This window comes from Nothobranchius furzeri, chromosome 9 (genome assembly GCF_043380555.1).
Source record: "Nothobranchius furzeri strain GRZ-AD chromosome 9, NfurGRZ-RIMD1, whole genome shotgun sequence".
Taxonomy (NCBI): Eukaryota; Metazoa; Chordata; class Actinopteri; order Cyprinodontiformes; family Nothobranchiidae; genus Nothobranchius; species Nothobranchius furzeri.
Window position 1 is genome coordinate 66,799,691 of NC_091749.1, and position 27,719 is coordinate 66,827,409.

General features: G+C 41.3%; 2 protein-coding genes and 1 long non-coding RNA gene across 8 annotated transcripts in view; 2 read left to right on the forward strand and 1 right to left on the reverse strand.

Moving 5' to 3' along the window:
• Nucleotides 1-1,261: 1,261 nt before the first annotated feature.
• Nucleotides 1,262-18,951, forward strand: dapk2a (death-associated protein kinase 2a). Of its 2 annotated transcripts, XM_015953265.3 has the most exons (9): nt 1,262-2,552; nt 2,620-2,739; nt 5,717-5,938; nt 6,482-6,620; nt 9,900-10,029; nt 10,104-10,179; nt 10,274-10,426; nt 10,494-10,539; nt 10,676-18,951. In XM_015953265.3, exons 2-9 carry the CDS (start codon nt 2,678-2,680, stop codon nt 11,330-11,332), a joined length of 1,485 nt encoding a protein of 494 aa, XP_015808751.1. In that variant the 5' UTR covers nt 1,262-2,552; nt 2,620-2,677; the 3' UTR covers nt 11,333-18,951. The 2 variants fall into 2 exon arrangements, with proteins under 2 accessions (XP_015808751.1, XP_070411210.1); XM_070555109.1 differs by having other exon boundaries at nt 1,262-2,739.
• LOC139071844 (uncharacterized) lies at nt 7,286-26,136 on the reverse strand. Its single transcript, XR_011521656.1, has 3 exons — nt 24,801-26,136; nt 22,816-22,848; nt 7,286-9,471 (listed from the first exon to the last, which is right to left on the reverse strand). It is a non-coding gene; the product is annotated as an uncharacterized lncRNA (long non-coding RNA).
• Nucleotides 21,429-27,719, forward strand: part of herc1 (HECT and RLD domain containing E3 ubiquitin protein ligase family member 1) — an 86,834-nt gene continuing 80,543 nt past the window's right edge. For all 5 annotated transcript variants that reach the window (XM_054731964.2, XM_054731968.2, XM_054731965.2 and 2 more), the window contains exon 1: nt 21,429-21,894. The gene's annotated coding sequence lies outside the window, so the exon portion shown is untranslated. The remainder of the gene's footprint in view (nt 21,895-27,719) is intronic.

Genomic DNA, 27,719 nt, shown 5'->3' on the forward strand with positions numbered 1-27,719 from the left:
TGAAGAATGGATAAAAATGCTAAACAGCAGAAAACTTTAATCTTTGAACATTTATTAAAAACTCGAAATTTGAAATGTTAAACAGCTGGCATTTGAATGAGAATTGTTTAACGGGTACATTTTTACAATTGGCTGAACTGTGAATTTAGAAATATTTGCTGATATCTGAAACTGATAGATTAACATATGTTCAGATTTGATATGGGATGGATGAATGGTTGGATGAATGAAATAACGGATGGATTGTTGGATGGATGTTAGATGGTTTATTGGATGGATGGATGGATGGATCGATGGATGGATCGATGGATAGAAGCATGCATGGATTTATATGTAGATGGATGGATTCCTTAGGCCAAGCCGATCGATTTGATGTCTCACATGCGTGGGTGTGTAATTCCATGTAGCCAGAAGATGATTGACCTCTCTCAACCAATCAGGGAGCTGGGAGGGAGCGGGGCACTTTCCCAACTTCTGACGGTCAATCAAATTGAACTTATTTCTAGTTTTAAGTACAAACAGTTCAAAAAGATCAAAAACAGGAGTCTGTTAATGGCTCAATATTCAGCTTTTTATATTCATTCCTATGAGAGCTGGTTAAAGTGATTTGAAGTTCCTTGTGTTGCCATGGTAACAGATGACAGCAAAACAATGTACAATGTCACATGACTCTTTTAAACTTTGAATAACATTAAAGAGCAAGTCAACCCCTACCAGAGTCTAACTCCACTCTCACTTCATGTTTGAAAAATGCAACAAATGCTGTTGCCTGGCAGACCGAGAGGGCGGAGCTGCTAACAAATACACACAAACACAGGCTCACGACAGCATTGTGACATCATAATGTACCAGTTTACATCATAGCATACTTCTTAGCCAATAGCTGTGGCAGATTTAAATTAAAATACAGTGCAGAGTTTTTACCTGACAACGGCACAACACTGACAGTTTTAGGCAGAATATTTAAATTTTAACTAAGATTCACTGAAGTGCCAAATTATTGACGCCACGTGTCTGCAGCACGACTAGACACTCGTTTATATAGTTTATCAGCAAAAAAAAGTTTATTTGGGGGTGACTTGCTCTTTAAAGTATTAAAGTATGTTGATACAGTTGTGTCTAAAATGTTGTTAAATGTTGTTGCTAAGCACATTGCCATGGTGACGCAGAACACAATATCAAGTTGATACAAGACGCCTGGGACCAAGCAGGTTGAATTGATGTACCATATGTGTGGGTGCACATTTCCTTTTAGGCAGAAGACGATTGAAAACTCTCAGCCAATGAGAGAGCAGTGAAGGAGGAGGGGGCGGTTCCTGCCTTCTGACTAGTGTTGAAATGTCAGCTATGCTGCTAGTTTTAAGTGTATAGAGCTGGTTGGTTGGTTGTTTTGTTAATTTTTCTGAAAATTTCAAGTCGTACCTCAACTTCTACCTGCGATTTTAGAAAAACCGTAAAAGATATCAAAAAGCCTCTTTAATATGTTAAACAGGAAAGTCTTGTGAGTTTGTTGAACTTTGAATGAAGTATCTAAGTTAAAAGGAACCCAATAGAGTTTGAGGTCAAAAAAGTGATAGGAATTTGCTGAAAATTGACCAATCCCATTAATTTCAATGGGAAATTTTTCTCAGAAAAAGCTTAATAACTCAAAATTTTTTAAAGATATCAATGCCAAAAATGATAGAGCTTGACGAGCTGAACGTTTTGATATAAAATTATTGAAATAGCTCAAAATTTGAAGGAGAAGAAGAGGTTCAAAAAGTGTACGGAAGCAGAAGAAGAAGAAGAAGAAGAAGAAGAAGAAAGAAAAACAGGAAAACAATAGTTTGAATGCTTAACAGCATTCAAACAATTAAAAGGAATCTTGACTTGACAACTAATCCAAATAAAGTGTTCATTTATTAGAAATATATTTAAATTTTGTAAATAGGCTAGTTAAAATCTACAAAAAAATCAAAGTGAAAATATTGTTAGATTATACATAAACTATTAATAAATGTATAGATTAATATTCAGTTTTTAACAACAATGCTGATTTTTCTCACACAACTTGTGTAGATTACATTTTTATGAAGCAAACTTTAAAAGTTTGTTCTTGTTTTATCTGTTTGTAGTTTAAGAAAAAATAACACTTCTGCAACAGCTGCGCTCGTGCATGGGCAGCACAGATGGTCGGTCAATCAGGGCGGGAGCGCGCGGACATGTTGGCGCCAAACCGCGTTTATGAATCAGTGAATTAAAAGTTTACTCACATTCTTGTCAATCTGTACTCTGTTTTGAAAATTTCTCGTTGTTTTCTGAATTGTTTTAAAGTTGTGAAACTATCGGCTTAATCTCTATCAGCTAAAACCTTTTTATTATAAAATCTAACGTATTTTTATATAATAGATTTTCAGTTCCACCTCCCAACAGCGCAATGCTTAACACTAAGTTTTATGTAGGAGGTTTTGAATGGCGCCGAAGACTAAGTGTCTGGATCCTCGTAGTCCGAACCGAACCGAACCTAGACCGATCAGGAGGACAAGACGACCGCGTGAAGACTTTCTACACTGGTGATTTCTGCTGATTAGAACATTTATTCTGACGTATGTTTAAGGTGTTTTTATGGTTTATTTTTAGCCTGGAGGTCATCCTGACAGTTATATTTACCCCGTGAGGAACGCACGCAGCAGGAGGCATGGAGTTATTCAAGCAACAGAATGTGGAGGACTTCTATGAAATTGGTGAAGAGTTGGGCAGGTACAGATGTGCAGCATAATATTAACAAGTTCAAAAACTGGTTCTGATCCAGTCTGGTTTCATTTTGGGTCACCTGTGGAGTCTGACTAATGTTCAAACTTTTGACCCAGTTTGGTTTAAAATATTTCTGTTTTGGTTTTTGTTTTTTGTTGTTTTTTTTTTTTTGTATAAAAATCTTTAGTTTGGTGTTGGTGAAAATCATTTTCCGTCTTTTTAGTTGTGTTAGCCAATAATATAGGCTAGTAGAGACATCAGAAGCCATCTCCTCCCCTTACTACAAAAAAGAAAAATAAATATGAGTAGGCAATAAAAGTTTCTGGTCCACTTTGCCTTATGTATTTGCCCTGTATCCCACATAGGCTTGTGCGGACTGTATTTTGACTATGTCTGACTGTACATAATTAGAAATGTATTTGCTTGTAAAAAATTCATAATTAAAAGACTACAAATCAGAAGTGGCATATATGACATCACCACAGAATCTCTTCTCCCACCGCAAAGCTGCTACTTACAGCATGGCCACATTTATAGTGGTTTTCTCCACGTTTAATGCTGCTCATGTTACTTCAGTGAAGTTGGCAAGATAAAACGTTGCAGCTTGTTCACCTTGCCACGAGTCCAGATAGGTATTTCATGTTTCGAAACATTAGTCTGTTCAGAAGGTTTTTAACTGCAAAAGTTGAATCTGTGAATATCTTGCTACCTATACTGAAGTGCTCTAGTTGTCCTGGAAGAAGGATGCAAACTCGCAGCCATTTTTCTTCTTCTCTTTGTCTGGTTTGATGACATAAATTTAGTGAGCCGAGCAGTTGTAGTCTAGTCCTTGCACATAATTTCACTGAAAACTTAAAGGAAGCTTTGCTGCCACGAGCGTCAAAATGTGTCTTTAAAAATTGCTGGTGAAGGTTCTCAGTCATCCAGCTCATGGTAATCTATAAGGGTTCAAATGAAGGCAACTGGACTTCTTTGGTTTCTTGAAGACATTTGGCTTCTCATCCAAGAAGCTTCGTTAATTCTGACTAGAATGTGGGAGAGTCAAGCTTATAAGCTGTAGCTGTCTGTTGTTATTTAATGAACCGAAACTACTGTGGGTGCCCCTCCTCTCTACCCCCTGATGAGTTGTTAGTCTTTAAAATTCACAGACATCATATGTTAAATCCATGGCACATGCCAAACAGGATCAGAAAATAACTTATCACTGCGTAGACAGTCATTGATATGTTTTTACGTTAGACGACCCATGGACTGGAAGTAGATAGGCGTGACTTGGGCTCCCCATCAGAGGGTGGTGTACACATTTGAGCACATAATAAACATCTGAATAGGCTAAAGAAATAGTCTGTTTACACTCTGAGATGTGTTAAAGAGGCGTGTCAGTGAGTTAGCCCTGCCCATGTTGGACTCCACCCCAAACGTTACCCAGCTGTTTCCAATAAGACCACTGTCTCAAAGGTGTGAATCACTGAAAATTCTTTTTTTAATAGAATATACTAGAATAGAGTAAAACAACGGCCATTTTAGATATTTTTTCCTGATAATTATCAGTCCCTCTTAGTTTTTTATGCAAGCTGAACATGAAAATAGTCTCCTACAACTATCTCCTGCATCTGCCTCTGATAGAAAATAGACGAGGAAACTCTAGGGTTTGAAAAACCTGACAGATCTACGTCACACTGTCGTTCAACATATGAGGACTCACCCATCTCGACTCACGACAGGGAAGGCTGTTGTGGAGTTAGCATCCAGGAAGCAGCAGAGAACATCTCAATGGGTAGAAGCTAACTGTTAGCATTAGCAAATCCACCACATGGCAGAACTCCTTTGGGCTTGTGTAATTTGTGGAGATAAAACATGAGTGTTGCAGATCAAACAGACTCAATGGTAGAGTCGTGTCCAAATATCAAGAAGTCCTGTTTTAAATGTAATTCTAGTGAACTGATCTTTTTTTAGTTTCCATTGCTTATTTTGTTTACAGTGCGGTATTCTAGCGAGCTGCACTAAAACCTGAAAAAAGCCTCTGCCTGAGGTTTTTACATGATTAATGTTTTATCAGTTTTCCATGAATAATTTAATTTCAATAAAAAAATCAAAATGTGAAAAATGATTCACTTAAATCAAATCTTTAACTAGCACTATGATTTCACCCTAGTTTTAAGCATTAACTTTAGAAATGTATTTATTTAGGAGAGGTTTAGGTGTTCTGAGTGTTTAGCTGTGTCTTGGTGTGACATGGAGGCAGCTGTTACCGTCTATCTTTAGCAGCCAGCAGGTTTCTGTCTGACTGGCTTCCGACCAAAACCCGTTCTGTAGAAGTGAAGCAGAGGAAGTTGTAGTCATGACCTTCAACTTGTTTGTTTGTAAGCCTGTGGGACATACAAGCCTGACTGAACTTGAAATTGTTTCATAATCAGCAATTCTCTAAAACACACCATGGAGGAATATTTCCTGTGTGTGGCTGGTATCCCCCCAACCCCCAGTTACTCCAGATGTCTGGGCCCCCTGGGGCCCGCGGGCCCCTGCAGAACCTATGTGGCTGCTGTGGGTGTCAGGCTGATATTGAGCAGATGCAGCTTGTTGCAGAATATGCAAACCTGAAAATAGCAGGAATGCGAATGACAACATTAAGAAACAAACAACCCCAGTTTCAGAGAAACCAGCCACGTTCATTCTGGTCCTGCTTTAAAACTGGACTTTGGTCAGATCGGATAAAAACAAGAAAGTTTAAATGATAAAGGGTTTTAGGTTTCTTCCTGTAAATGTGCAGCGCCCCCTTCAGGCCTCCTCTGGACCTTGCGGTCAAAGCTACTGAACTGGTTGGGGCAAAAGTCCAGTCCAGAACCCCAGATCCAGACCTCACCTGCTCCCTCTTTTTTCAAAGTATGCAGACTTTCTTACAAGCCTTTAAAATGGTTCTTAATCAGCAATTTTGGTGAAATAGGTTTCCTTCAAATTACAATTTTCCATGTTTGTGTTTCAGTGGACAGTTTGCCATCGTTAAGCAATGCAGGGAGAAAAGCTCTGGTCTGCAGTTTGCTGCCAAATTCATCAAGAAACGCCAGAGCATGGCGAGCTCTCGGGGAGTCCGGAGAGAGGAGATCGAGCGGGAGGTGACTATCCTGCAGAGGGTCCAACACCAGAACATCGTCACTCTACGCGAGGTCTACGAGAACCGAACGGACGTGGTGCTGATCCTAGAGCTGTGAGTGGCACATCAACTCCAGCATCCTTAAGAAGGGTGTGTGTGTGTGTGTGTGTGTGTGTGTGTGTGTGTGTGTGTGTGTGTGTGTGTGTGTGTGTGTGTGTGTGTGTGTGTGTGTGTGTGTTTGTTTGAGCAGAACTAGTCAACAAACAATCCCTACACTTGGGGCTGAAGAGTGTCTTGACCTGGTGGTACCTTCAAGAACTGACCTCAGATACACAGAACGTATGACTAGAATAAACCTTCTGCTCAGATGTTGTACATTTGTCTTGTTGGCATCTCCAAACAAACGCTGATTTTTCAGACAGACACCGTGTCAGTAGGAGCTGTACCTGAAGGTTCTCGTCTGTGTACTTCAGATTCCACCTGATTTTGGTCACTTTGGACAGAAACATGAAAAAACACGTAGAAAAGATTTATCTTGAAAGAACAAACTCAACATCAGGTCTCCAGACTGGGAGCAAACAGCTTCCCGGTGAACAAACACATGTTGGGGTTTGGCAGGAGCTCCAGGAGATCTGCTGATGGGTGTTTGTGTTCCAGGGTCTCCGGTGGAGAACTCTTTGACTTCCTGGCCCAGAAGGAGTCTCTGAGCGAAGAGGAGGCCACCCAGTTCATCAAGCAGATCCTGGAGGGGGTGAACTACCTCCACGCCAGAAAGATTGCCCATTTCGACCTCAAGGTGTGTCCAAACACAACAGAGGTGCTGTCACAAAGGTCAAAGTTCACTTAAAATCAGATTATTATCAGTTTAAACGGAATGGATTCAGGTTTTATTTCACTCAAATATTGTGAACTAAACTAAAAAAATAAAATACACATTATTTTCTTAAGTTTCTATTTCGTATTTAATTTAATATTTTTTATCTATTTAAAACCTGGAATATGAAATAGTAATAAAATATTTGAGTTTATTGAAACTAAGCTATCTATTGTCTACTGTTAATATAAAAACTTTATAATAAACTGGTGTATTTTACTGTGTAATTAAAACACTACAACAGTAATAAAGAAATGCCCACCTGTAGACCCTCCACCGGAGGCAGCCATCTTAGATGGGACTAAATTCTCCCCCCAGTTCGCTCATTTCTATTGAGGAAGGTGTCTACCCAACTAAAAACACATTTTATCAAGCTTTTTCACAAAGTCAGATACATCGCTTATATATATATATATATATATATATATATATATATATATATAATTAAAATAAATTGAAAGTAAATTGAAAAATAAAATCCCACCACGTGGGTTAGAAAAGCCACTAGTAATCCCACATGATCAGTTTTCAATAGCACGCCAGTTGTTGCAACAAAAGGCTGCACAAAAACGGGCATAGCTGTCCACTTAGCATTGTCTTTGGAGAGTGAAGAAGAAGAAAATATCATTTCTATAGCGCCTCTCAAGATAAAAATCACGAGGCGCTTCACAAAAACAAAAATTGTAAAAATATAAAAAAGCTTTTCGAAAATGTTTAAAAATATATTAAAATGAGCAAAAATAGACAAATGTGATTAAAAATGTTAAGAAAGAGAGAGAGTGAATAGGAAAGAGGAAAATCAGTGGATCCTGAGGAAGGTGGAATAGGTGGGGAGAGCAGAATAAAGAGAGAGTGGTGAAGAAGGTCATACAAAAGCCAGCGTGAATAAGTGAGTCTTCATGCTTTCGTTCTTTTTTAAACACAGAAACGAAAGCATGGATTTAGAAAGACACAGCAAGAACACACCTAAGATGTTCAAAGTGAGTCTTCAGCTGCTTTTTGAAGGAGACCACTGAGTCCACTGATCTCAGACTCAGGGGGAGAGAGTTCCAGAGTCTGGGGGCCACAGCAGGAAATGATCTGTCACCTTTGGTCTTTAGCCTGGTGCTGCACAACCAGTAGGCTTTGTTCACTGGACCTCAGGGACCTGCTGGGGGTGTAGGGACTAAGAAGATCACCAATGTAAGATGGTGCTTGTCCATGTAAGGCCCTATAGACCAGAACCAGGATCTTGAAATGAACCCTGGAGTTGACTGGCAGCCAGTGAAGCTGGAGGAGAAGCGGGGTGATGTGGGTGTATTTGGAGGACTTGGTCAGAAGTGTGAGTAGACCCATCCAATATGGCAGCAAAACTGTTATGCTCTCAGTGCCCAGTTGGGCGTCTACATATTCCTGTCTATGAAGGCACCACTCTTGATACTCCATTAGGAGATCTTAAAGAGGTGTGTCCAAACTTCGTTAGACGGGTCAAAATCATTGTCTAAGTCTTCTAAAATTAATATTTTTTAATGAAAAAAATAATTTGTGTTCTATTTCTATTCCTCAAAATAGCAACATAGACATTAGTGAAAATCAGAACATATAAATGTTAGAAAGTGTCGCTGTCCATCAACAGCCTGCTGGAGACAAAATACAAAATGTTAGGAATGCATGTGTGACCTACACAAAATCACTCTGAGGGCTGCAACAGGCCCCTAGGCCACATGTTGAACACACCTGTTTTAAGGTCAAGGGCTTTGGTGAGGATTTGGTCCAGAAAGAGTTGAATGTTTGATGTAATTCTCTAATAATAATCTTCCGCCTAATCTAATCTCTGATCTCTGAAGCTCTTTATGATTTTTATCAGTTTGTTTTTCTCTGCTTCTCTCTGCTGTTGACTCCATTTATATCAATTCTTTATAAATCTGCCCTCTTTCACATATTTTTCTGAATTTATTCTCAAAGTTAACAACCCTGGAATGCTGGAAATTTCCCAGGAATGTTTGTATCTCAGTGGATTTAAAATGAGGTAGATTTTTTATTGATTAATAATTTTAAAAATATTTAAGCACATCATCAATTATTAGAATCTGATAAATGTACCTATGCTGCCACCTGGTGGCTGCACGTGTGCTACAGGTGTTCAGAACATCAACCAGAAAGGTCCAGTTCCCATGCAGAACTGCTGCAGACGGGTTCTGCTGCTTTTACAGCTGGCTGGTCTCATGACCATCAGACTTGGTTCACTAAACAGCTCAAGGATCTGATGCCTTATCACCTAACCTCACTCTTATTTTGAAAGGACACTTCATTTTTTTGCAGTTTTTAAAACTTGCATTTTTAGCTTAAAACTGCCACATTTATATTTATATTTGATTTTAAGGTTTAATTTTATTATTTTACGTCAAATACTGATTCAATTATGTGTTGTGCTTTAGCCAAACACACCCCCAGGCTCTCCCCTCTGATCCAAACATCTGAGATTATTTCTCTTAGTTCTTTAACAGAAGCAGTTTTTTTTATAACAAGCTGTCATTAAAACTGGCTTATTGTGCACTTTATTTCACATTTTTTCATCTTTTATCAGACAAATCATCTTCAGGACGAAAGTCCACCTCAACAACCCTCACTTATGGTCACGAGCTTTGGGTAGTGAGATCGCAGATACAAGCGGCTGAAGATATTTTTCCTCCCTGTTAGAGGAAGGGTGTGAAGCTCGGTCATCCGGGAGGGGCTGGGAGTAGATCTGTTTCTCCTCCACATCAAGAGGAGCCAGTTGAGGTAGTTTGGGCATCTGAAAGAAAATAAAAGAAAATGATCTTTTACATAGCGCCTCTCAAGATAAAATCAGGAGAAGTTTCACAAGAACAAAAAATTCAAACTATTAAAAAGATTAAACAAAATTTCTTTTAAAAAATATGGTTAAAATGAGAAAAAATGTGATTAAGAAATGTAAGGAAAGGGAAATCAGTGGATCTGGGGAAAGGCGGAGTTGGAAAGAGCAGAATGAGGAGGGTGGTGATGAAGGTCACGCTAAAGCAAGCCTGAACCGGTGGTTAGGATGCATCTCTCGTGAGGTTTTCCAGGCACGTCTAATCGGGAAGAGGCCTGAAGGAAGACCAGCGTGTCCTGGATGTTTCTCAGCTGATCAGAACAAATAAGAACTGATTTGTTAGTTTTTTGTTTTATTGAGAGGTTTTCTGCGTTTTTGCTCCTCTGCAGCCTGAAAACATCATGCTGTTGGACAAAAACGTTTCTCTGCCGAGAATCAAGCTGATCGATTTCGGTCTCGCCCACACCATCGATGCGGGAGTTGAGTTCAAAAACATTTTTGGGACGCCGGAGTTTGTAGGTGAGACACGTTTGTTTTAGCTGAACTTGGCTGTCGGCTCTCCGAACAAATCCAGTTCTTGTTCCCCTTTAAAGCTCCAGAGATCGTGAACTACGAGCCGCTGGGGCTGGAGGCAGACATGTGGAGCATTGGTGTCATCACCTACATCCTGCAAGTGAACCACAAACGATCATGAGCAGAACTTCTGGGCGTCGATCTGGCTCCTTACGAGTCAAATGGGCTGGTGTTGTTTGTTTTGCTCTAGGCTGAGCGGAGCATCTCCGTTCCTGGGGGAGACCAAGCAGGACACTCTGGGGAACATCTCGGCAGTAAACTATGAGTTTGACGAGGAGTTCTTCTGTCACACCAGTGAGCTGGCCAAGAGGTTCATCAGCCAGCTGCTAGAGAAAGATAAGAAGTAATAGATGCAGTTTTGTCTTAGAGGCTTTAAAGCTCTGGTGCTCATGACTGATTTTGTTTCCCAGGAAAAGATTAACGATCCGAGAAGCTCTCAGCCACCCCTGGATCACGGTAACCTTCAACACTCTGGTTATGTCTCTCAGCTGAGTCCTCAAGCTCAGTCGTACAAAGTCCAGTGAACCATAGGAACCATGAACCTGCTGCTGGTGTGTCTCCTGATGTTTGTTGTTCTTCTAACCTCCTTCAGAACAACGAGCACAAAGAGGAAAGGGCCCAGGAGCCGAGGAAACGGGAGCGCCGGCAGCTGAAGACCAAACGTCTGAGGGAGTACACCATCAAGTCCCACTCCAGCATGCCACCCAACAACACCTACATGAACTTTGAACGCTTCGCCCAGGTAGTGGAGGACATTGATCACATGGAGAGCTCCTTCATCACTCTGGCAGCAGCTCACGACTCTCTACAGGAGGACATCGATGCCCTGGTCTCCATCTATAATGAGAAGGAGGCCTGGTACAAGGAAGAGAGCGAGGAGGTCCGTCACGAGCTTTCCCAGATCCGCTACGAGTTCCGAAAAGTGGAGGCCTCCAAGAAGAGCCTGCAGGATGACATGCAGGCGTTTAACTGCAGCCTCGCTGCCGTCGGAGAGCGTTTCCAGGAGAGGCAGGGTCACTTTGAAGCTCTGCACCTGGAACTCAGTGAGGAGCTGAGGTGGGTTCAGGAGGTGGTGGGGTCATTTCAGGTTGACACAGGAGGAGGTGGAGGGTATCCCAACTGCGGCTTCTCCAGTGTCTTCAACAACGACGTGAACGAAGCCCTGAAAGAGCTGCTGAACCGCTCCTGTGGAGGAGAGCTGCTGTCTGGGATCAACCTGGACCTCAGCGAGACCGGGCAGCAACGATAGGAAGCAGAACCCACAACCGGGTCAGGTCTAGGAAACCAGAACCAAACATCTGACACAGATCCACTTAGATGTTCCACACAAGCTTTTAGATGGGTTGGATCAGTGAAGTGGGACCCCTAAATGTTCTGGTAGTTGCAGATGTGGCAGACCAGGGGCCTCATTCATCAAATGTTAGTAGAAATATTCCTAAATTCCTTCCTATAAACAAAATCTAGAATGTTGACGAATGGTCAAAATCCTGATTTATGAAACGTGGTGGCCTCTTGTACGCACGTTCCTTCCCCATCGTCTGATGATGGATCCCACCTGTGAGTACCCAGGTGCCCGTGTCCATTCACGGTCATACAGAAACACCCTCAATTAACCGCATTTAGTCACGCTACGTCCTCAGCTCATGATTACCTGGGTTTTTCCCCCCCCTAAAAGTTTTTAAAAACTTTATTGACAGCGGGATCAAGACACTGGCTGCTGAAGTGCAAAAAACCAAACAATCCAGTCGCTGTTTTTTGCATAAAATATTCAAATTTGACCTAACACCATGTGCCTTCTAGCCTAGTGAACTAGACCAAATTCTTGCTTTGCAAAGTTTGGTCTAGGCATGCTCCATTGGAACCTCAGCAGCTCCTACCAGGACTCTGGCTAGCCAATCACAGCTCTCTAGAGGGGTTTCAAACACACAAAGAGCTGTGATTGGTCCATAATGGTGGGCCAATCATAGTGCTCTATCTGCTTAGTGAACAAATCACAGAGCTTTATCCACTTTGTGGGCCAATCAGGGCACTCTATATGCCTGGTGGGTGGGATGATGCAACAGAGTGAAACAAGAGTATGTCACATTCATTGTCCAGTGGAATGCGGAGATCATTTGAAAGACAACGGTAGAACCCGCCCCACAACCAAGAGCCGTCAATGGAGCATGGCCAGACTAAATAATACATTTATTTAGTCTGGCTTGCCAGGCTATGTGCCTTCTGCAATACCTCTAAAAAATCCCTAGATCACCTCTTGTCAGGGAGTGGCTGAGTCTTACGATTCCAAATCCTCCAATTTTACCTGTTAATGATGTTCTGCTGTCTGTTACTGACTCACCAGCTGATATTTTGGACATGGCGAATATCATTTTCCTCTTGGGAAAATATCACATCCTTTGCTGTAAATTAAGAGGATCCGCTCCTTGTTTCAAAGTTTTTTTTAAATGAATTAAGATCCTTTTACTATTCACTCATGTTAATTTGAACTAACTGTGCAAAACATATATTGTCCAGTGTTTCTTATGTGTTGAATGTTTTGATAACCCGTTTGCTCCATCTTTAATGCCTTTCACAAATCTTTTCTTGGTTCTTTGTTATAATTTCAGTTATGATTGTTCTCCTGCTTTATTATACAATTTTTGTTTGTTACATGTTCCAAAATGTAAAAAAAAAAATTGTCTCAAGAACCCAAAAAGTTGCAGAGCGGTCGGGACAAAGGAGAGGTCCCCATCAGACAACAAAAAATCGTAGAGTGACGGGTTGTCATTTGCATTTAAGAGTCTGTCGTTCAGTCTGGTTACCTTGGCAACTCGTGTGTGTGATCGGGAAGCAGAGGAGGTTCTGGGGGATTCTCATAGTTATATAAAAGTATATTACTTATTGAAAAGCTGTTGTAAATTAATTAAAAGATATCCAGTTGTTGAAAAATATCGGCGGTTTCATAACATATAACCATGAAAATCAGGTCTAAAATAAATGGGAGCGGGTCTAAGTCTCTGGGTGGCGCCATATTGGATGCATTTTATTTCAACAGCACCTTTCTAAACACTCAAGGACACTTTACAGACATAGATAAAATACACAACAATAAAAGATAGAACAGCATAAAATAAACAGACAGATTTGAGCAAAGAGAGTAAGTTTTGGAATGCTAGACGGAACAGGTGGGTTTTGAGTCTGGTTTTAAAGAGAGTGAGGGAGTCAATGTCACGGAGGGCAGGAGGGAGGGAGTTCCAGAGCTGGGGAGCACAGCGATTGAAGGCCCTGCCCCCCCATAGTGACCAGACGGAGTAGTGGGACAGAGAGGTGGATGGAGGAGGAGGACCTGAGGGAACGGGTGGAGGTTGAGGGATGAAGGAGGTCTGAGAAGTACGGGGGGAGCTAGGTTACGGATGGCTTTGAATGTATATAGCAAAATTTTGAATTGGATTCTGGAAATGACTGGGAGCCAGTGGAGCTGCTGAAGAACAGGGGTGATGTGGTGGAAGGAGGGAGTTCTGGTAATGATGCGGGCTGCCAAGTTCTGGAGAAGGTGGAGTTAATGGAGGGATTTGTGAGGAAGACCGAAGAGAAGAGCGTTGCAGTAGTCAATACGGGAAGTGATGAGGCTGTGGACAAGGATGGGGACCGAGTGAGTAGTGAGGGAGGGGCGAAGGCGGTTGATGTTGCGTAGATGGATGTTAGCTGCGATACGGTATTGGTGCGCAAAATGGATGACATCTCAGAGAAAGTCACCGGACGGTATGGACAGGCTTGAAAACCCAAAATTGGCTTCACTGAAGGACTGGAATGATCAGTTTAAAGACTGAAGGCAGAGAGGAAAATTATCTCAGCCTGACCCAAACAAATTCTTGTTATCTGAATCTGACGACCTGGAAGCCTTGAGCAGCAAACAAATAAAACCCCCACGAAGGAATGCAGACAGATGCTGTGAAAACCCGACCCCACCCCGCCTTCGGATTGGGGGGCTTCAGCCTGGCGAGGTCATCAATCTGTAGGAGTCAATGTACTCTTTGCTTCTCCCAAGATCTCCCTCCCACCTGTGACTGTACAGTAGATGAGCGCCGTAGATGGCTGCTCTCGCTGGGGGAAACAGCGATTAGGGTCAAACAGAAACATTTCACTCACTTCTATCGTCCATAACGCACGGGAAGCATGTCCATAATGAGCAAAAGGCTCCGCTCCTCCGTAGCACCAGACATGTTTATGTTTGTTTTTTTACTTGGCAGACGCTTTTATCCAAAGCGACGTACGATTTTTCACCTATAGAGCATGTTGTGATCTGTGCGTTCTGCTTACTCAGGTGGAGAAAACTAAAAGGTTCTGTCTGTAGTTTGCCCACCAGAGGGCACAGCTGACCAGGCTTTCTCACACAGCCGCCTCCAAATGTCAGCTAAGACATTTGTAATCACTGAGAATGTCGAGCAGAATCAGCGTCTGGGTCCTCCTCGAGGAATCATTATAGCTGCAGACCTGGACATATCCATCCAATCCTTTAAAGGTCTCCGTAACAGTGCCCACAGGCCAGAGGGCCCGTGAACGCTGAGAGTCCACGATAAGCAGAACCAGGTCAGTCTTAAGGTCCTTATTGTCAGTCCGCCATTTTTGGCGCTCTTGGAGACCGGGGAGGTATTGGTGGATAAATGTGGTCCAAAAGTTGTCTGCCAAGATCTGACTATGTCGCCATCTTCTCCATCCCAGCAGATTGGATGGTTCATACAACACCTGAGGTAGTGAAGCGCCCTTGCGTCCTATAAGAAGAAGAGTCGATGCTATAGGATCAGGGTCAGCGATGTGCAAGGAGACATAACCAAGTGGCTTGGCGAACAAGATTCCTTCCATCTCCATGAGAAGGGTGTGAAGGACTAGGCTCTGGAACAGACTGCTCTTTGAGGATAACCTTCAGTGCTGTCTTCACGGACCACGTGCCTCAGAATTTATTTATTTATTCATTTATTTTAAAATACTTTTTTTGTTTGTTTTTAATGTATTTACTAGCTTTAATCTGCTCTGTAGGGCTTGAGGATTACAAGCATTTTGTGTTCAGCTGTCTGGGACTTTTGCTTTTTGAAGTTTAACTTTAGTTCATTTTCGCCTTGTTCTTCCGTGTAGTTCGACAGTTAAGCTACAGATATTTAGTGTGGGAGGCAGAGGCTCAGTGGAGCTGTGTTTATAGCCCAAGGTGTCGGTAAGACAGTTCCACCTCATGCCAAGTGTCAGCTCCCGAATGTCAGGTGGTACTGCAGCTGTCTGAATGTGTCTTAGGAGGGTCACGGATTTTCCCAGCTTAGTAAATCACAGCCTTAAAGGCACACTGTGCAACTTTTTCATGTTTTTAATCCTTTTCTTGAGCCAGTAAAGGGTTCATGAAAAGTCATTCCGCTCCCTCCACCCCTTGTGGCCAGAATGCCACACTTGCAACTTCAGAGTCTCCACACTGCTTCCCAAAGTCACGTATTTTGCGAGAAGTAGCAACGCTTTACAGCAATCCATGTTTACACCTCAAGAAATATGATCTATTATTGGTAAATGGTCTGTAGGGTTCCACAAACCCCCAAGGCGCTTCATGACACAATCAGTCATTCACCCGTTCATACGTTGGTGGGGATGAGCTACGATGTAGCCACAGCTGTCCTGGGACACACTGACAGAGGCGAGGCCTGCCATACACAGGCACCACCGGTCCCCCTGACCACCACCAGCAGGCAAGGCGGGTTAAGCGTCTTGATCAGAAAGCCGCCAGCAAGAAGAAAATTTACACAGGAAGTTAGAGAAAGAAAGGAAACTTTGTAAGGAAAAAGAGGAAATGATTTGGATTGTTCAGGATGAAAAAGTCGAGCTGTATAATAAGATGGCAGACCAAGCACGAGCGATGGAAAGACAGTTTGAAATAGAAAAGAGGTATTATATGAAAGATCTGGAGGAGAGAGAGGTTCGTTGTCAGGACCTTGAGAAAAAGTATAAAACTGAGGTTTTTGATAGTAAACGGCAGATAGAAAGTTTACAACAGGAGATGGAAAAAGAACGTGAAGAAGCAGCACAAACTATTTTAACTAATCAGTCTGAAAAAGAAGCGCTTAGCGTCCAAATGGCACAGACTACAGTTGCTGTAGGAAAGCAGTTAGACGTAGAAAAGAGCAAATTTCAGAAAGAACTGAACAAAGGACAAAGTTCATACCGGGACCTTAGAAATAAGCATATGGAGCTGTTCTTTGTAGCAGCAAATAGCTGCTAAATTTATAGATACCACGTTCTGCAATGGATGCACATACGTTCTCACTTAGGTTGGTCCGGCATGCTCCCACGGCTGAGTTTAAATGCTCATTTGTTATATTTAGTTGGTTTATTATAGTTTTTAGATGCATTTTTAGTTCATTAGTTATAAGATCAATAATTAAACTGTTAGTTTTTAGTTCGTTTTTAGATCATTACAAACTAAGAGAACGTCCATCAAGGGTGACTAAATCCCGTCCCTTCCCTGTTACGCAACACCACCTAGTCGTCTGTAAAATAAAAAAAAGACCACACAAGGATTATGTCACAGAAAACACACCTCCACATCATTTCTGTGTGTCCTTGTGTTGTGTGGGGGTTTTCTCTGGAAGCTCCAGTTCACCCCTGACCCAAAATCCTAACATCTTGTCACCCTGGTGGATCTGCTCAGCTTTTCAGCAATCAACATTCAAACTGTATTTTGGAAAGAGATGCATTTATCTAGTTACCACTGGCTCTAATATTAATTAAAGGACCTAACAGCATCTGACAGAGCCCTTATATTCTTCACTGGAGCAGCATGCTCCCCCACAACCAACACTTTTCTAAGCAATCCAATTCAAAAATCTTTCCTCGTGGCTCTGACATATTTTCAGAGCTTTGATCGTCGTTACAATTCAAAAATAAATTCATTTTAAAGTTCAATTTGTCCTGTTTTACCAAACAGCAGGCTTCCCACCATAGGTTTGGTGGGTTTCAGCTGGGAGCTGATGTGTGAGGACTCCCTCCCAACCAAACTACTAGTTGGGGCCCTTCCTGTGTTGGCGCCATTCATTCTGGAAATTGTCAACAGCAGCCTTTCGACTGGAGTGATTCCATCCACCTTCAAAAATGCAGTCGCACATCCACTACTGAAAAACCCTGGCCTAGATGTCCTTAGCATGCTCACTAGTGTATGTACAGCTAGAGATAAGGCATGCCGCAGCATCTCCTGGTTTGAATGCTGGCATGTTCAAGATAACGCCCAGTTCTGATTGGACAAGCTGTCGTGGCTTACCATACTTATATTGGAGTGCCTGAAATGCAGCAATGTACGACTGAGGGTGGTGCATGTATGCTGTAGCTAATTGCAGAGCTTCAGAAAACTAAAAGGTTCAGTCTCTATAGAACTTGCCCACCAGAGGGCGCAGCTGACTAGGCTTTCCAGTCTGTCAACCGGGCAGCCTTTCATATGGCTCAGTTATTGTGAAGTAGCTCTCAGCTTTACAAAGGTTGGTGACCCCTGCTCTGAGCGGACGGAGATGGCTCCGAAAATTTAACGCCAGCCAGCCAACACCAGGAACCTGCTGATAAGAGGCTGGTCTTCTCTACGTCGCTCTGATAAAAACGAGCAGCACCAGAAACCCTCAGACAAAACCAAATAAAATACAGTAAGAAAGAATCTTTTAAATATCCTCCTGAGACCCAAAATTATATTTCTTCTACAATTTGCTCTTTAACTGCAATATTTCCTGGTATTTCAGCTGTTAACATTATTTTTTCTCTTAAGTGTTTTTCTCCAGAAGAAGCTACAATGGTGTTCTGCTGAGCTGTGGTGGCCTCATGGAGGGTGCCATTGGCTTGAACACTGCTGCTAACCACTTAAACATTCTCCCTCTCCTGATAATAACTTTTTACTTTCTTTGACGTCGAATGTGCTACTACTAGATTACCCGTTTAATTATAGATTCACTAGGATAAATACAATAAAGTTTATCTCTCGCCAAATAGAATATTTACTAAGAAATCAAAATGTAACCACAGACACACTTGGTATATATGTTGTGTGTGTGTGTGTGTGTGCGTGCCTGCATGCGTGCGTGCGTGCGTGTGTGTGTGTGTGTGTGTGTGTGTGTGTGTGTGTGTGTGTGTGTGTGTGTGTGTGTGTGTGTGTGTGTGTGTGTGTGTGTGTGTGTGTGTGTGTGTGTCTGCTCTGTCTTCTCAATCCCCAGTGGGTCGTGGTGGATGGCTGCTTATACTGAGCCAGGATCCTCTGGAGGTTTCTTCCTGTTAAAAGGGAGTTTTCCTCTCCACAGTCGCTGCATGCTTGCTTAGTATGAGGATTGCTGTAAAGTCACTGACACTAGTCAGTGACTCGATGCAATTTGCTGGGTTCCTTATATAGGAAACGTTTTACTGTTTGGCTTACTGAACTGAACTGTACTGGAATGTTTACTGTGTGACGTGCCTTGAGATGACTCTTGTCGTGATTTGGCGTTATATAAATAGACTTGAATTGAATATTTGGTGTGACTAAAAAGAAAAAAAAACATATCTAGCTTTTACAGATTAGTCGACTCTCAATATTGGAAACAAAATGACAAAAATTTCAAAAATGTAAAAATGAAATTAAACAGAAACGTTGTCAAATTTCCTAAAAAAAAAGAAAGAAAACAAAAACTTAAAGTTAACATCAAGTGTCTAAATAATAACAAAAGATCTAAGTTCAAGAGAATGAAATAGGAGCCAATGTCCACATATTAGAGGCTAAGAAAGTTACATTTTTAAAAACAATTCCAAAATAAAAGAATCAAAACCACTGTCAGGTCTCTGTACTGTTCAATATTAAATGTAACTTTTGTTACGTAGACATGAATTAAATGTTTATTAAATTTAGAGCCTGCCTGCCTTTGGGAGCATGTTGGTGTTTATTCTATGTAAGGAAAAGCAGTTTTGGTAGCACTATACAATAATGTTCCCTTTACTGACGTTACTTATTGCATTATTAAGCATTAATAAACTATTTAATAAAATATTAACTGCTTAACCATATTATGTAATGCATTGCTAAGCAGACACCCCCCACCCCCGCTCTTTTTCCTAGCCTTAAGTACACTAAGTTAACAATATGTTAATAAAGGGACCCTTTGTCTATTAATGCTTAATAATGCATTACAGGTGATCCCTCGTTTATCGCGGTAGATGCGTTCCAGACCTGGCCGCGATAGGTGAAAATCCGCGAAGTAGGGACACCATATTTACAGTATTTATTTAACAGGTACGTATTCAGTATTCAGAGTTTTAAAACCCTCCCTTTACATAGAAAAAAATTTGTACTTGTTTTTTTTATAGTTTTATTACAAAAAGTGCATTTTATGATGAAATTGATGAAAAAACAGGAATTTCTTGATATTTCGCATAGAAAAATACCGCGAATCGGTGAAAAATAACGCGAATCGGCGAATTTCCCTTGAATAAGGCTCCAAAGAAAAAATCCGAGAAGTCGTGAATCCGCGATAAATGAACCGCGAAGTAGCGAGGGATCACTGTATAAAGGAACCCTTTATTGTAAAGTGAATTTAGGATTCAGCAGCAGAAAACATGTCAATAATAATCTGGAATAAATTATGGGATATGTCAGGATGGGGTGGGGTAGCAGCTCCAGCACACAGGCCCAAACCTGCCTCTCCTCTACCAGCTCCCCTGTGGGATGGATATGATGTTTATGTGACAGGGTGAGCATCCTGTCACTGTCTCCCAATTGATCATGCGCCCTGGCTACGCTGACTGGTTAGCACGCGTGACTCTCACCTGTGATTCTGGGGTTCGAATCCTGCCCAGGCCCTCGTTTCTCCACCTTGCCACATTTATATAAATACATTAAAACTGCACAGTCACTTCTGTACATTTTACATTTTGTTGTTTATTGAGTTTTACATGCAAAATGCTTTCTTAATAAGCTACTGGTGGTCATCATGGTGAACCTAAAGTCACTGGTGGTTACTGTAGTGATCCTAATGAGCCACTGGCAGCAGCTTTAACGTTTCTGTTACTTTAGTTCTCTTTCCTCCTTTCATACATAAACAGATCAGGAGAAAGTTGGTGCCAGAAACTGTTATATTTACCCATTAAAACTGTAGCCTGAGAAAGGAACAGTTATTGGTTCTTACATTTGGAGCCTTTTGAAAACAGCGTAAGGCTTCTTTACTTCTTGCCAGAGGAGTTTCTTTTTTTTAAATAATTAAAGTTTTCATTATTTTCAGAGAACATACAAAAACAAAAGAAAACACACAGGCTTGTGCAGATCCTCGCAAGACATAAAGTTTCCATCTTTATACAGATCTCCAATTTACATATACCACGTGAGTGCCACTGTCCCCAAAACACCAGTACTTTACCAATACATATAGCAGGGTTATTCCAAAGAGACGCATACTTCTGGACATAATAAGCTTCAACATTTTATGTACCTTTGACCAAACCTCACAAGAGTGAATAATAACCGGATTAGTTGTATTTATTTTTTTAGACAATTTGTGTTTTGGATCAAATGGTGAACAGATATCAAACTCAATATTTAACCATTCTTGTTTTTCTTTACCATCCTCCCAGTATTTAACTAGTTCTGCCATTTCAAATGATAGGTAATAGAGCTTTGGGTCCAAAAGTCCCAATCCACCTTTCTCTCTGGGGGCATACAATTTCTCCATTTTTATTCTTGCTCTTTTACCCTCCCACAAGAAATGTTTAACCAAATTTTCATACCTTTTAAAAAAGTCCTGAGGAATAGAAATAGGTAACATTATGAGCATATAATTGAGCTGGGGTGCTATAATCATTTTAATAATATTAATTTTGCCCCACAAAGTCAATTTTAATGCCTCCCACTTTTCAAAACTTGTTTTGATTTTTGACAACACTGGGTTCAAATTTAGTGAAGGCAGTTCACCTAGCTCTTGGCATAATTTAATCCCCAAATATTTCATGCCTTTAGGTGTCCATTTAAATTTAAATTTCTCCACCATATGTGAATAGCACAGACCCGACAATGGCATAGCCTCAGACTTGGACGAATTAATTGTATATCCAGAAACTTTTGAGTAGGATTCTAGAGAGTCCATTAAATATGGTAAACATGTAAGTGGATTAGTTATGGTTGCTAGAATATCGTCTGCATAAAGAAGTAATTTGTGTTCCGTTCTTATACCTTTAATATCACTATTTGACCTAATACTCACAGCTGCCGTTTCTATAAATATAATGAATAATAGAGGACTGAGAGAACACCCCTTTTCCGGTTAGGACTGAGAAACTCCTCTGGCCTCAGTCTCTCAGCCAGAGGAGTTTCTCAGTCCTAACCGAAAAACGCTAAGTGACCAGCTGATCCAACCCTGGACCTGTGTTGGTATCTCCAGTACAAAGCTCTCAACACTTCCCCGGTTAAACGAATATTAGCTTTATTTTCTGTGCTTCCAGAGATCCATAAATGAACTAAATTAAGTTTTGCTGCATGTTTTGGTCAAGTCCTGTCAGCAGAATGTCTGACCGAGTGCTCGGTGTTTATGATTAGAGAGTCGGAGGGTCAGACAACTAGCAGGGAGCGAGAGACAGGCTGGAGCAGCGTCACGGCCCGGGGCTGGGGCTCTGCCAGGGGCCGCGGGACGGAGCGAAGTCACTGCGCTGGAAGCTAGTGGAGAGGCGGGTGGAGATGATGGAAGCACCCGGCTGTCTGTGTCTGCGTTGACCGTCTGAGAGCCGCTGCGACTGGGGGTTGAAGCCCAGCTGGTTGGTTGTGTAAACTTCGCTCAGAAAGGAGGAAGAGGAGGCCTTTTATTAGCGGTAAGTGAGCTTTATCCGGACAGCTAGCCGCTATTCCGCTCGGTGCTGTGATGCAGCAGATAAACATGCTAACTCACTAACCGAAAACGCCCTGCTGCTGGAAAACGGGACCGTTTGGACCGGTGTGCATGCCGGTACCGGAGATTAATGATAATTGCTTCTGACACTGAAAGATGTCACCTCTGTTGGGTTATTTTTAATTATTTATTTATTTGCTCAACAGTTTCATATCAGGCAGCTAGCTAAAGGTTAGCAGCTTCGGTTGGTGCTCCGTCTGTTTTTGTTCCGTATTTAATCAAAGTGCCAACAAACCAACAGAAGCCCTGGCAGTAATAAACGTTAGTGAAACGGTGTAACTGTGATGTGAGATTCACCACCATCGCACTGAGCTGTCACGTTTATGCTAGCTCGTCTGAGTAGGAACCACTGGTCATGGGTCGGAACCAGAACCGAGCCGGTGTGAGCGGCGGGGGAGCCACACTCTACTCTTGTTAGCTACTCGTCTAGCATGCTAAAGGGGTTCTTATGATGAGATTCGTGCTTGTAGTTAAAATAGGCGTCAAATATCAATTAAATGTTATTTAAAGGATCATTTATAAATGTGCTGTGAATGTGTTTAAAAGGTCGTTATATCTGTAAAAGTTAGAAGCTCTGACTGTTGTTACATAATCACCCTGTCAGCAGGTTCCTCTCGGCTCCTGTCAATCACAAATAACACAAAATATCTGACAACACAAAGGTTCGTATTAATCACGGACTTTGTGTGGGTGTGTGTGTGGGTGTGGGTGTGGGTGTGTGTGTGTGCTGCAGTTAGTCAAAACATTACAGCTGAGACCTTTAAGGTCAATTGGTGACACAAACTTTGAAATATGACTGTTTGTTGTAATGATCCTTCTTGATACTGAAAATCTGATTACTCACTTTTAGATGGTAGCCCAGAAGTGTCAACAAAAGCTGAAACACAACGGCAAAAACAAGAGAATTAATAATAAAATAGAAATAATAAAATTAAATATAACAGCTTAAATAGCAAGTCCCCCCCAAATCAACTTACTTTTTTTTGCTGATATACTATATAAATGTCTAATCATGTTGTAGACACGCGTAGTCAATAATGTGGCACTTTAGTGCATTTTAGTTCAAATTTAAATATTTTGCCTAAAACTGTCAGTGTTGTGTGTCTTCAGGTAAAAACTCTGCACTGCATTTGAATTAGAATTTGCCATCGCTATTGGCTAAGAGGTACACTATGATGTTAGCTGGTATATTATGATGTCACAATGTCATTGTGAACCTGTGTGTGTGTGTGTGTGTGTGCGTGCGTGTGCGCATGCGTATTTTTTTGCGGCTCCACCAGGCAACAGCATTTTTTGCTTTTTTCAAACAGGAAGTGGGAGTGGAGTAAGACTCTGGTAGGGGGGTGACTTGCTCTTTAAAGTAAAAGTTATCGTGAACCAGAACTTCTTCTAAAAAATAAGTTATGTATGTTGATCATGCCAAAAACATAAGTAAATATGTTTGCAGGGTATCCGCGGGTCCTTAAAAAGTCTTAAAAAGTCTTAAATTTGCTTTTCCAAATTTAAAAATCCTTAAAAATGACTAATAATCCTTAAATACAATTTCCAAAGGTCTAAAATTACCGAAGACCCAATAAACAAGATTCTTTTGCTTCTATACAATTTGGTGAATTTCTAGTTAGTGTTCAGCATTTGTTGTGTATGATATTGGCATAAGCGGAACCATACACATTCCGTTGGTTGTGAAAGGGGTCCATTTTTAGATGAGCACATTAGCTGGTTAAGCTAGTGGGAGCTTGCGCCATGGGGAAGTGCAAGTTTAATGGTAACTGGATGGCTAATCCCATGTTTGTGACGAAGTTAGCACCGGTTCCAGGCAATAGCTGGAAATTATATCTTAAATTTAATTTAAAAAAATAGCTTAAATTTGGTCAAAGTGGCCTTAAAAAGGTCTTAAAAAGGCTTAAATTTGGCTCCCTTAAGCCTGCAGATACCCTGTGTTTGGGACCATGGCTCTAAGGACCAGTTCACATCAATTGTAGTTTTTTCATGTTTGTTTTGTGTTTGGTTGACCCTTCTGAGCTACCGTACCTTTACTATTAGGGGCAACTTGCGAGGAGTTTTGATCTGTAGGTGGAACAACACAGTTAAGAGTGTGTAGTACCTCTGTATTGTACTCTGTAATGTATTAACTCAAGTTTTTAGCAGCAGATTAAAACACTTCAACCAAATTCAAGTTTACATTTCAGGACAGTCACGCAAGTTCCCTCAGGTATTCAGAGAAACCTTTGAAAATGTAACAGGCTACGTTTTGATCTTAAACGGAACCATAATGGCTGGTTAATGAGTGGAGCTGGCCAAACAGATGAGTGCTTCCTGTAGCAAATGGGAGAACACTAAGCTGTCGTTGCCTGTTGTTTATGTAGCAGTAAAATATTAAACTATTTTAGTGAGTGTGTGTGTATGGTTCGAGTTGGCTGCTGCTGCTGATGGTGTGTTTTTACAACATTAAATTATACACATTTTTTTCAACCGCAAGGGATCATTCTGACATATTCATTCCTCGTTTAAATCATGCTCCCACCAGTACAGGAGCAGTGAGCTGTTTCCATGAGTTTACTGTTTCATACAAACATTAGCAGCATTTCTGTTGTTTCAGGTCAGTCGTTGCTGCTGAACGCTGCAAGGAACTAGTCACACCTCCATTATTATGTCATGTAGCCTCTGAAATTAAATTAATCTGTTAATCAGTGGTAATTATTTATTTGGCATCAAAGACTTAAAAAATCTAAAAGAACAGCAGAACAAAAGAAGAACAGATGAGAGTAGGACTCGATCAGGGCCAGTTATCGCTCCATGACCTGTGTGACTCCTTAGCTTCACACTCACCTGTCTGACATCGCAGGAGAATCTTCTAATAGGGGTTTTCCAACAGCCCTACTTGGCATGAATCCATTCAGTCTGGCTGATTGGCCTTTCTATCAGTAGCAGGTTCATTGTTGACGCTTACTATTTAGTTCCTGTTTCTATGTAGTTCAGAGTGTATCAGGCTGGACTGGACCCCCCAAAGCACTGGAACGAAACCTCCCACAAGAGCCGTTTTTCTGTTGGAACAGAAGAACAACCCACATCATTTAGAGTTGATCTCAGCGGCATTCTGTAAGGAAAAACATAGTCCCTACACCCCCAGCAGGTCCCTGAGGTCCAGTGTCCAAAGCCTATTGGTTGTGCAGCACCAGGCTAAAGACCAAAGGTGACAGATCATTTGCTGCTGTGGCCCCCAGACTCTGGAACCCTCTCCCCCTGAGCCTTCCGTTGAACCGTAGACCCGCCCTGGGACTGGGAGGTCGGAGTTCATATCCCGGTCGGGTCACACCAAAGACTATAAAATTGGGAGGGACCCAATGCCTCCCTGCTTGACACTCAGCTTTAAAGGGTTGGATTGGGGACTTAAACCACCAAATCAGCCACCGATCAGTTTCCCTCTGGGATTAATAAAGTATTTTGAATTTGAATAGAATTGAATTGAATTGAAATAGTTCCCGAGCGCGGCCACAGCTGCATCTCACCGTTCCCTGTGGAGATAGTTCAAATGCGGAGGGGAATTTCACCGCTGTGTGATGAATAATGGGACTTTAGATCCAACCTAATGTGTGTCTCTGCTCCGGTTTCTAGAGTAAGTTTCGTGACTGTATTTGGCGTGGAAATAGCAATAATTCAACAGACAGTAAATCTATTTTCTTATCATGGATGGATGGATGGATGGATGGATTGATAGATGGATAGATGGATAGATAGATAGATGATGGCAGGCAGGTAGTAGGGCTGAACAATTTTGGAAAATAATCAAATTACGATTTATTTCTTCAATATTGCGATTGCGATTTAATTCACGATTATTTTCTAAAGGGGCTTTTCTCATTTTTCAACTAACAGAAGCAAAGAAAAAAATCTATGTAACTTTTACTGAATATAAGCAAGTTTATATATCTACATATTTATCTATGTGTCATATCAACAAGTTTATTTGTCTACACATACATAAACACTCACAAGTGGACAACATTTTGCATTTGAAGGTGCAACGCTTTGCAGCCAGCAGCACATCCCTTGAAGGAGCATAGGTATTAGCATCAATTGTGAAAATTGATTGCAGGAAAGAAGTATGTCCCATTTACTGAAGTATTTTGTGTTTAGAGTTTTTGACGTCTTGTCCATGCAGAGCTTCCGTAGTTCAGTTACGTTCATAGCTGCTAGCCAAAACTCAGTGGAGTTAAAAGTATCTTACAGTTTTCTAGCTTTACTAAAATATCTGTCTGTATTTATTTGATTAATGGCAGATTTACTTTTTATTAAGACTCCAAATGTAATCATCTGGCACGTTCCTAATTCGTAATTTGTAAGAATGTAATCGGGAATATTAGCATTAGCATCCCTATGGCTTTTTCAATGTATATTAGCATTTGGCTAACCACTCGCAGCCAGTCAAGTCGCAGCCTTTGCGATTAGAAAATCACCTTTTGTCACATCGCAATTTAATTGCATATGCAATTACTAGGTAGGTAGGTAGGTAGGTGGATAGGTGGGTGGGTGTACTTTATTGATCCCAGGGTGGGATCAATAAATTGCAGTGTAGCAGCAGCACTTACACACATTTAGGCAGTTAATAAAACTGTCCTATATTAATGTCCTAACCAGTCAATCGAGTTCAGGGCTGGCTTCTGGTGTTATTGGTTATAGAATCTTAACCTCCATGTAACCAGTCAGTCAGAGCTCCAGTAGGGGGTCGTCAGGTAGGTTTGATTTTGCTCTGTGATTGGTCAGTCAACCTCTTTTACTAGTCCTGTGTGTTTTTGTTGGTTTGGAGGTTTCATTGTGAGGGAGAGGGTGCTCGCTGCAGAACTACAAAGGCGGAGCTGCACCATAAGGTGGAGCTGCACCAGAGTCAGCCCCGCCCATTCACGCAAACTCAGCCTAGCCCACTGACTTCCGTTTTTGTTTTCAACTTTATCGCAAACTAACCTGACTCTCATGAATTACGGCTGTTACTAGTTTACAGTCGTTAATGCTATGTTCTGTGCTCCAATTAAACAAGATAAATATAACTTGCTACATGACAAAGTCTGAATATATCCCGAAATGAAAAGGTTTCTTTTAGCGAATATCTGCCCACAGCCGCTCCAACAAAAGTCCTGTACAACAACATTTGACATTATTATGTGAGTTCTGGTAGTCCAGTGGCAAGATTGTTTGACTTAAGTTTTGCTTTCCGCTCAGCTGATGCTGGTTCGGTTCTCGGTGGGGTCGGCAACAATCTATTTTGCCAGCTGAAACATTTAATTTGTTCATATTTTAGTTGTAATGTTCATTTTCAGCAAAATATTTATGTCTCTACAAGTTCTTTGAATTTGGTCGTTCCTAAACAGCATTTTAGTTGAAACTCTGCTCACAAATGGACTCACACTGGCTAAATAAACGAATGAATAAATAAAAAAACACATTAGTCATTATATGTTAAACGGCATACCAATAAATTGTTGTAAACATAGTACTGGCAAGTGTAGCTAGAAATGAGGAAAAGGGGTTATAGAATATTTACACTACTGGGAGGCGAACCTGCGCAAAACTGCATGTCAACCTGACACCAGAACCACTACACCACCACATCTTATAATACTTGTGTGGCGTTGCATGTTATTGTGCCATCCAGTGTGTCTTTGTAGACGGGATGTATGATTTTTCTGGCGGTGTCTCAGTAGAAGTCATTTCAGAAATAATTTGTCAGAAAATTCACAGAATATCCAGATT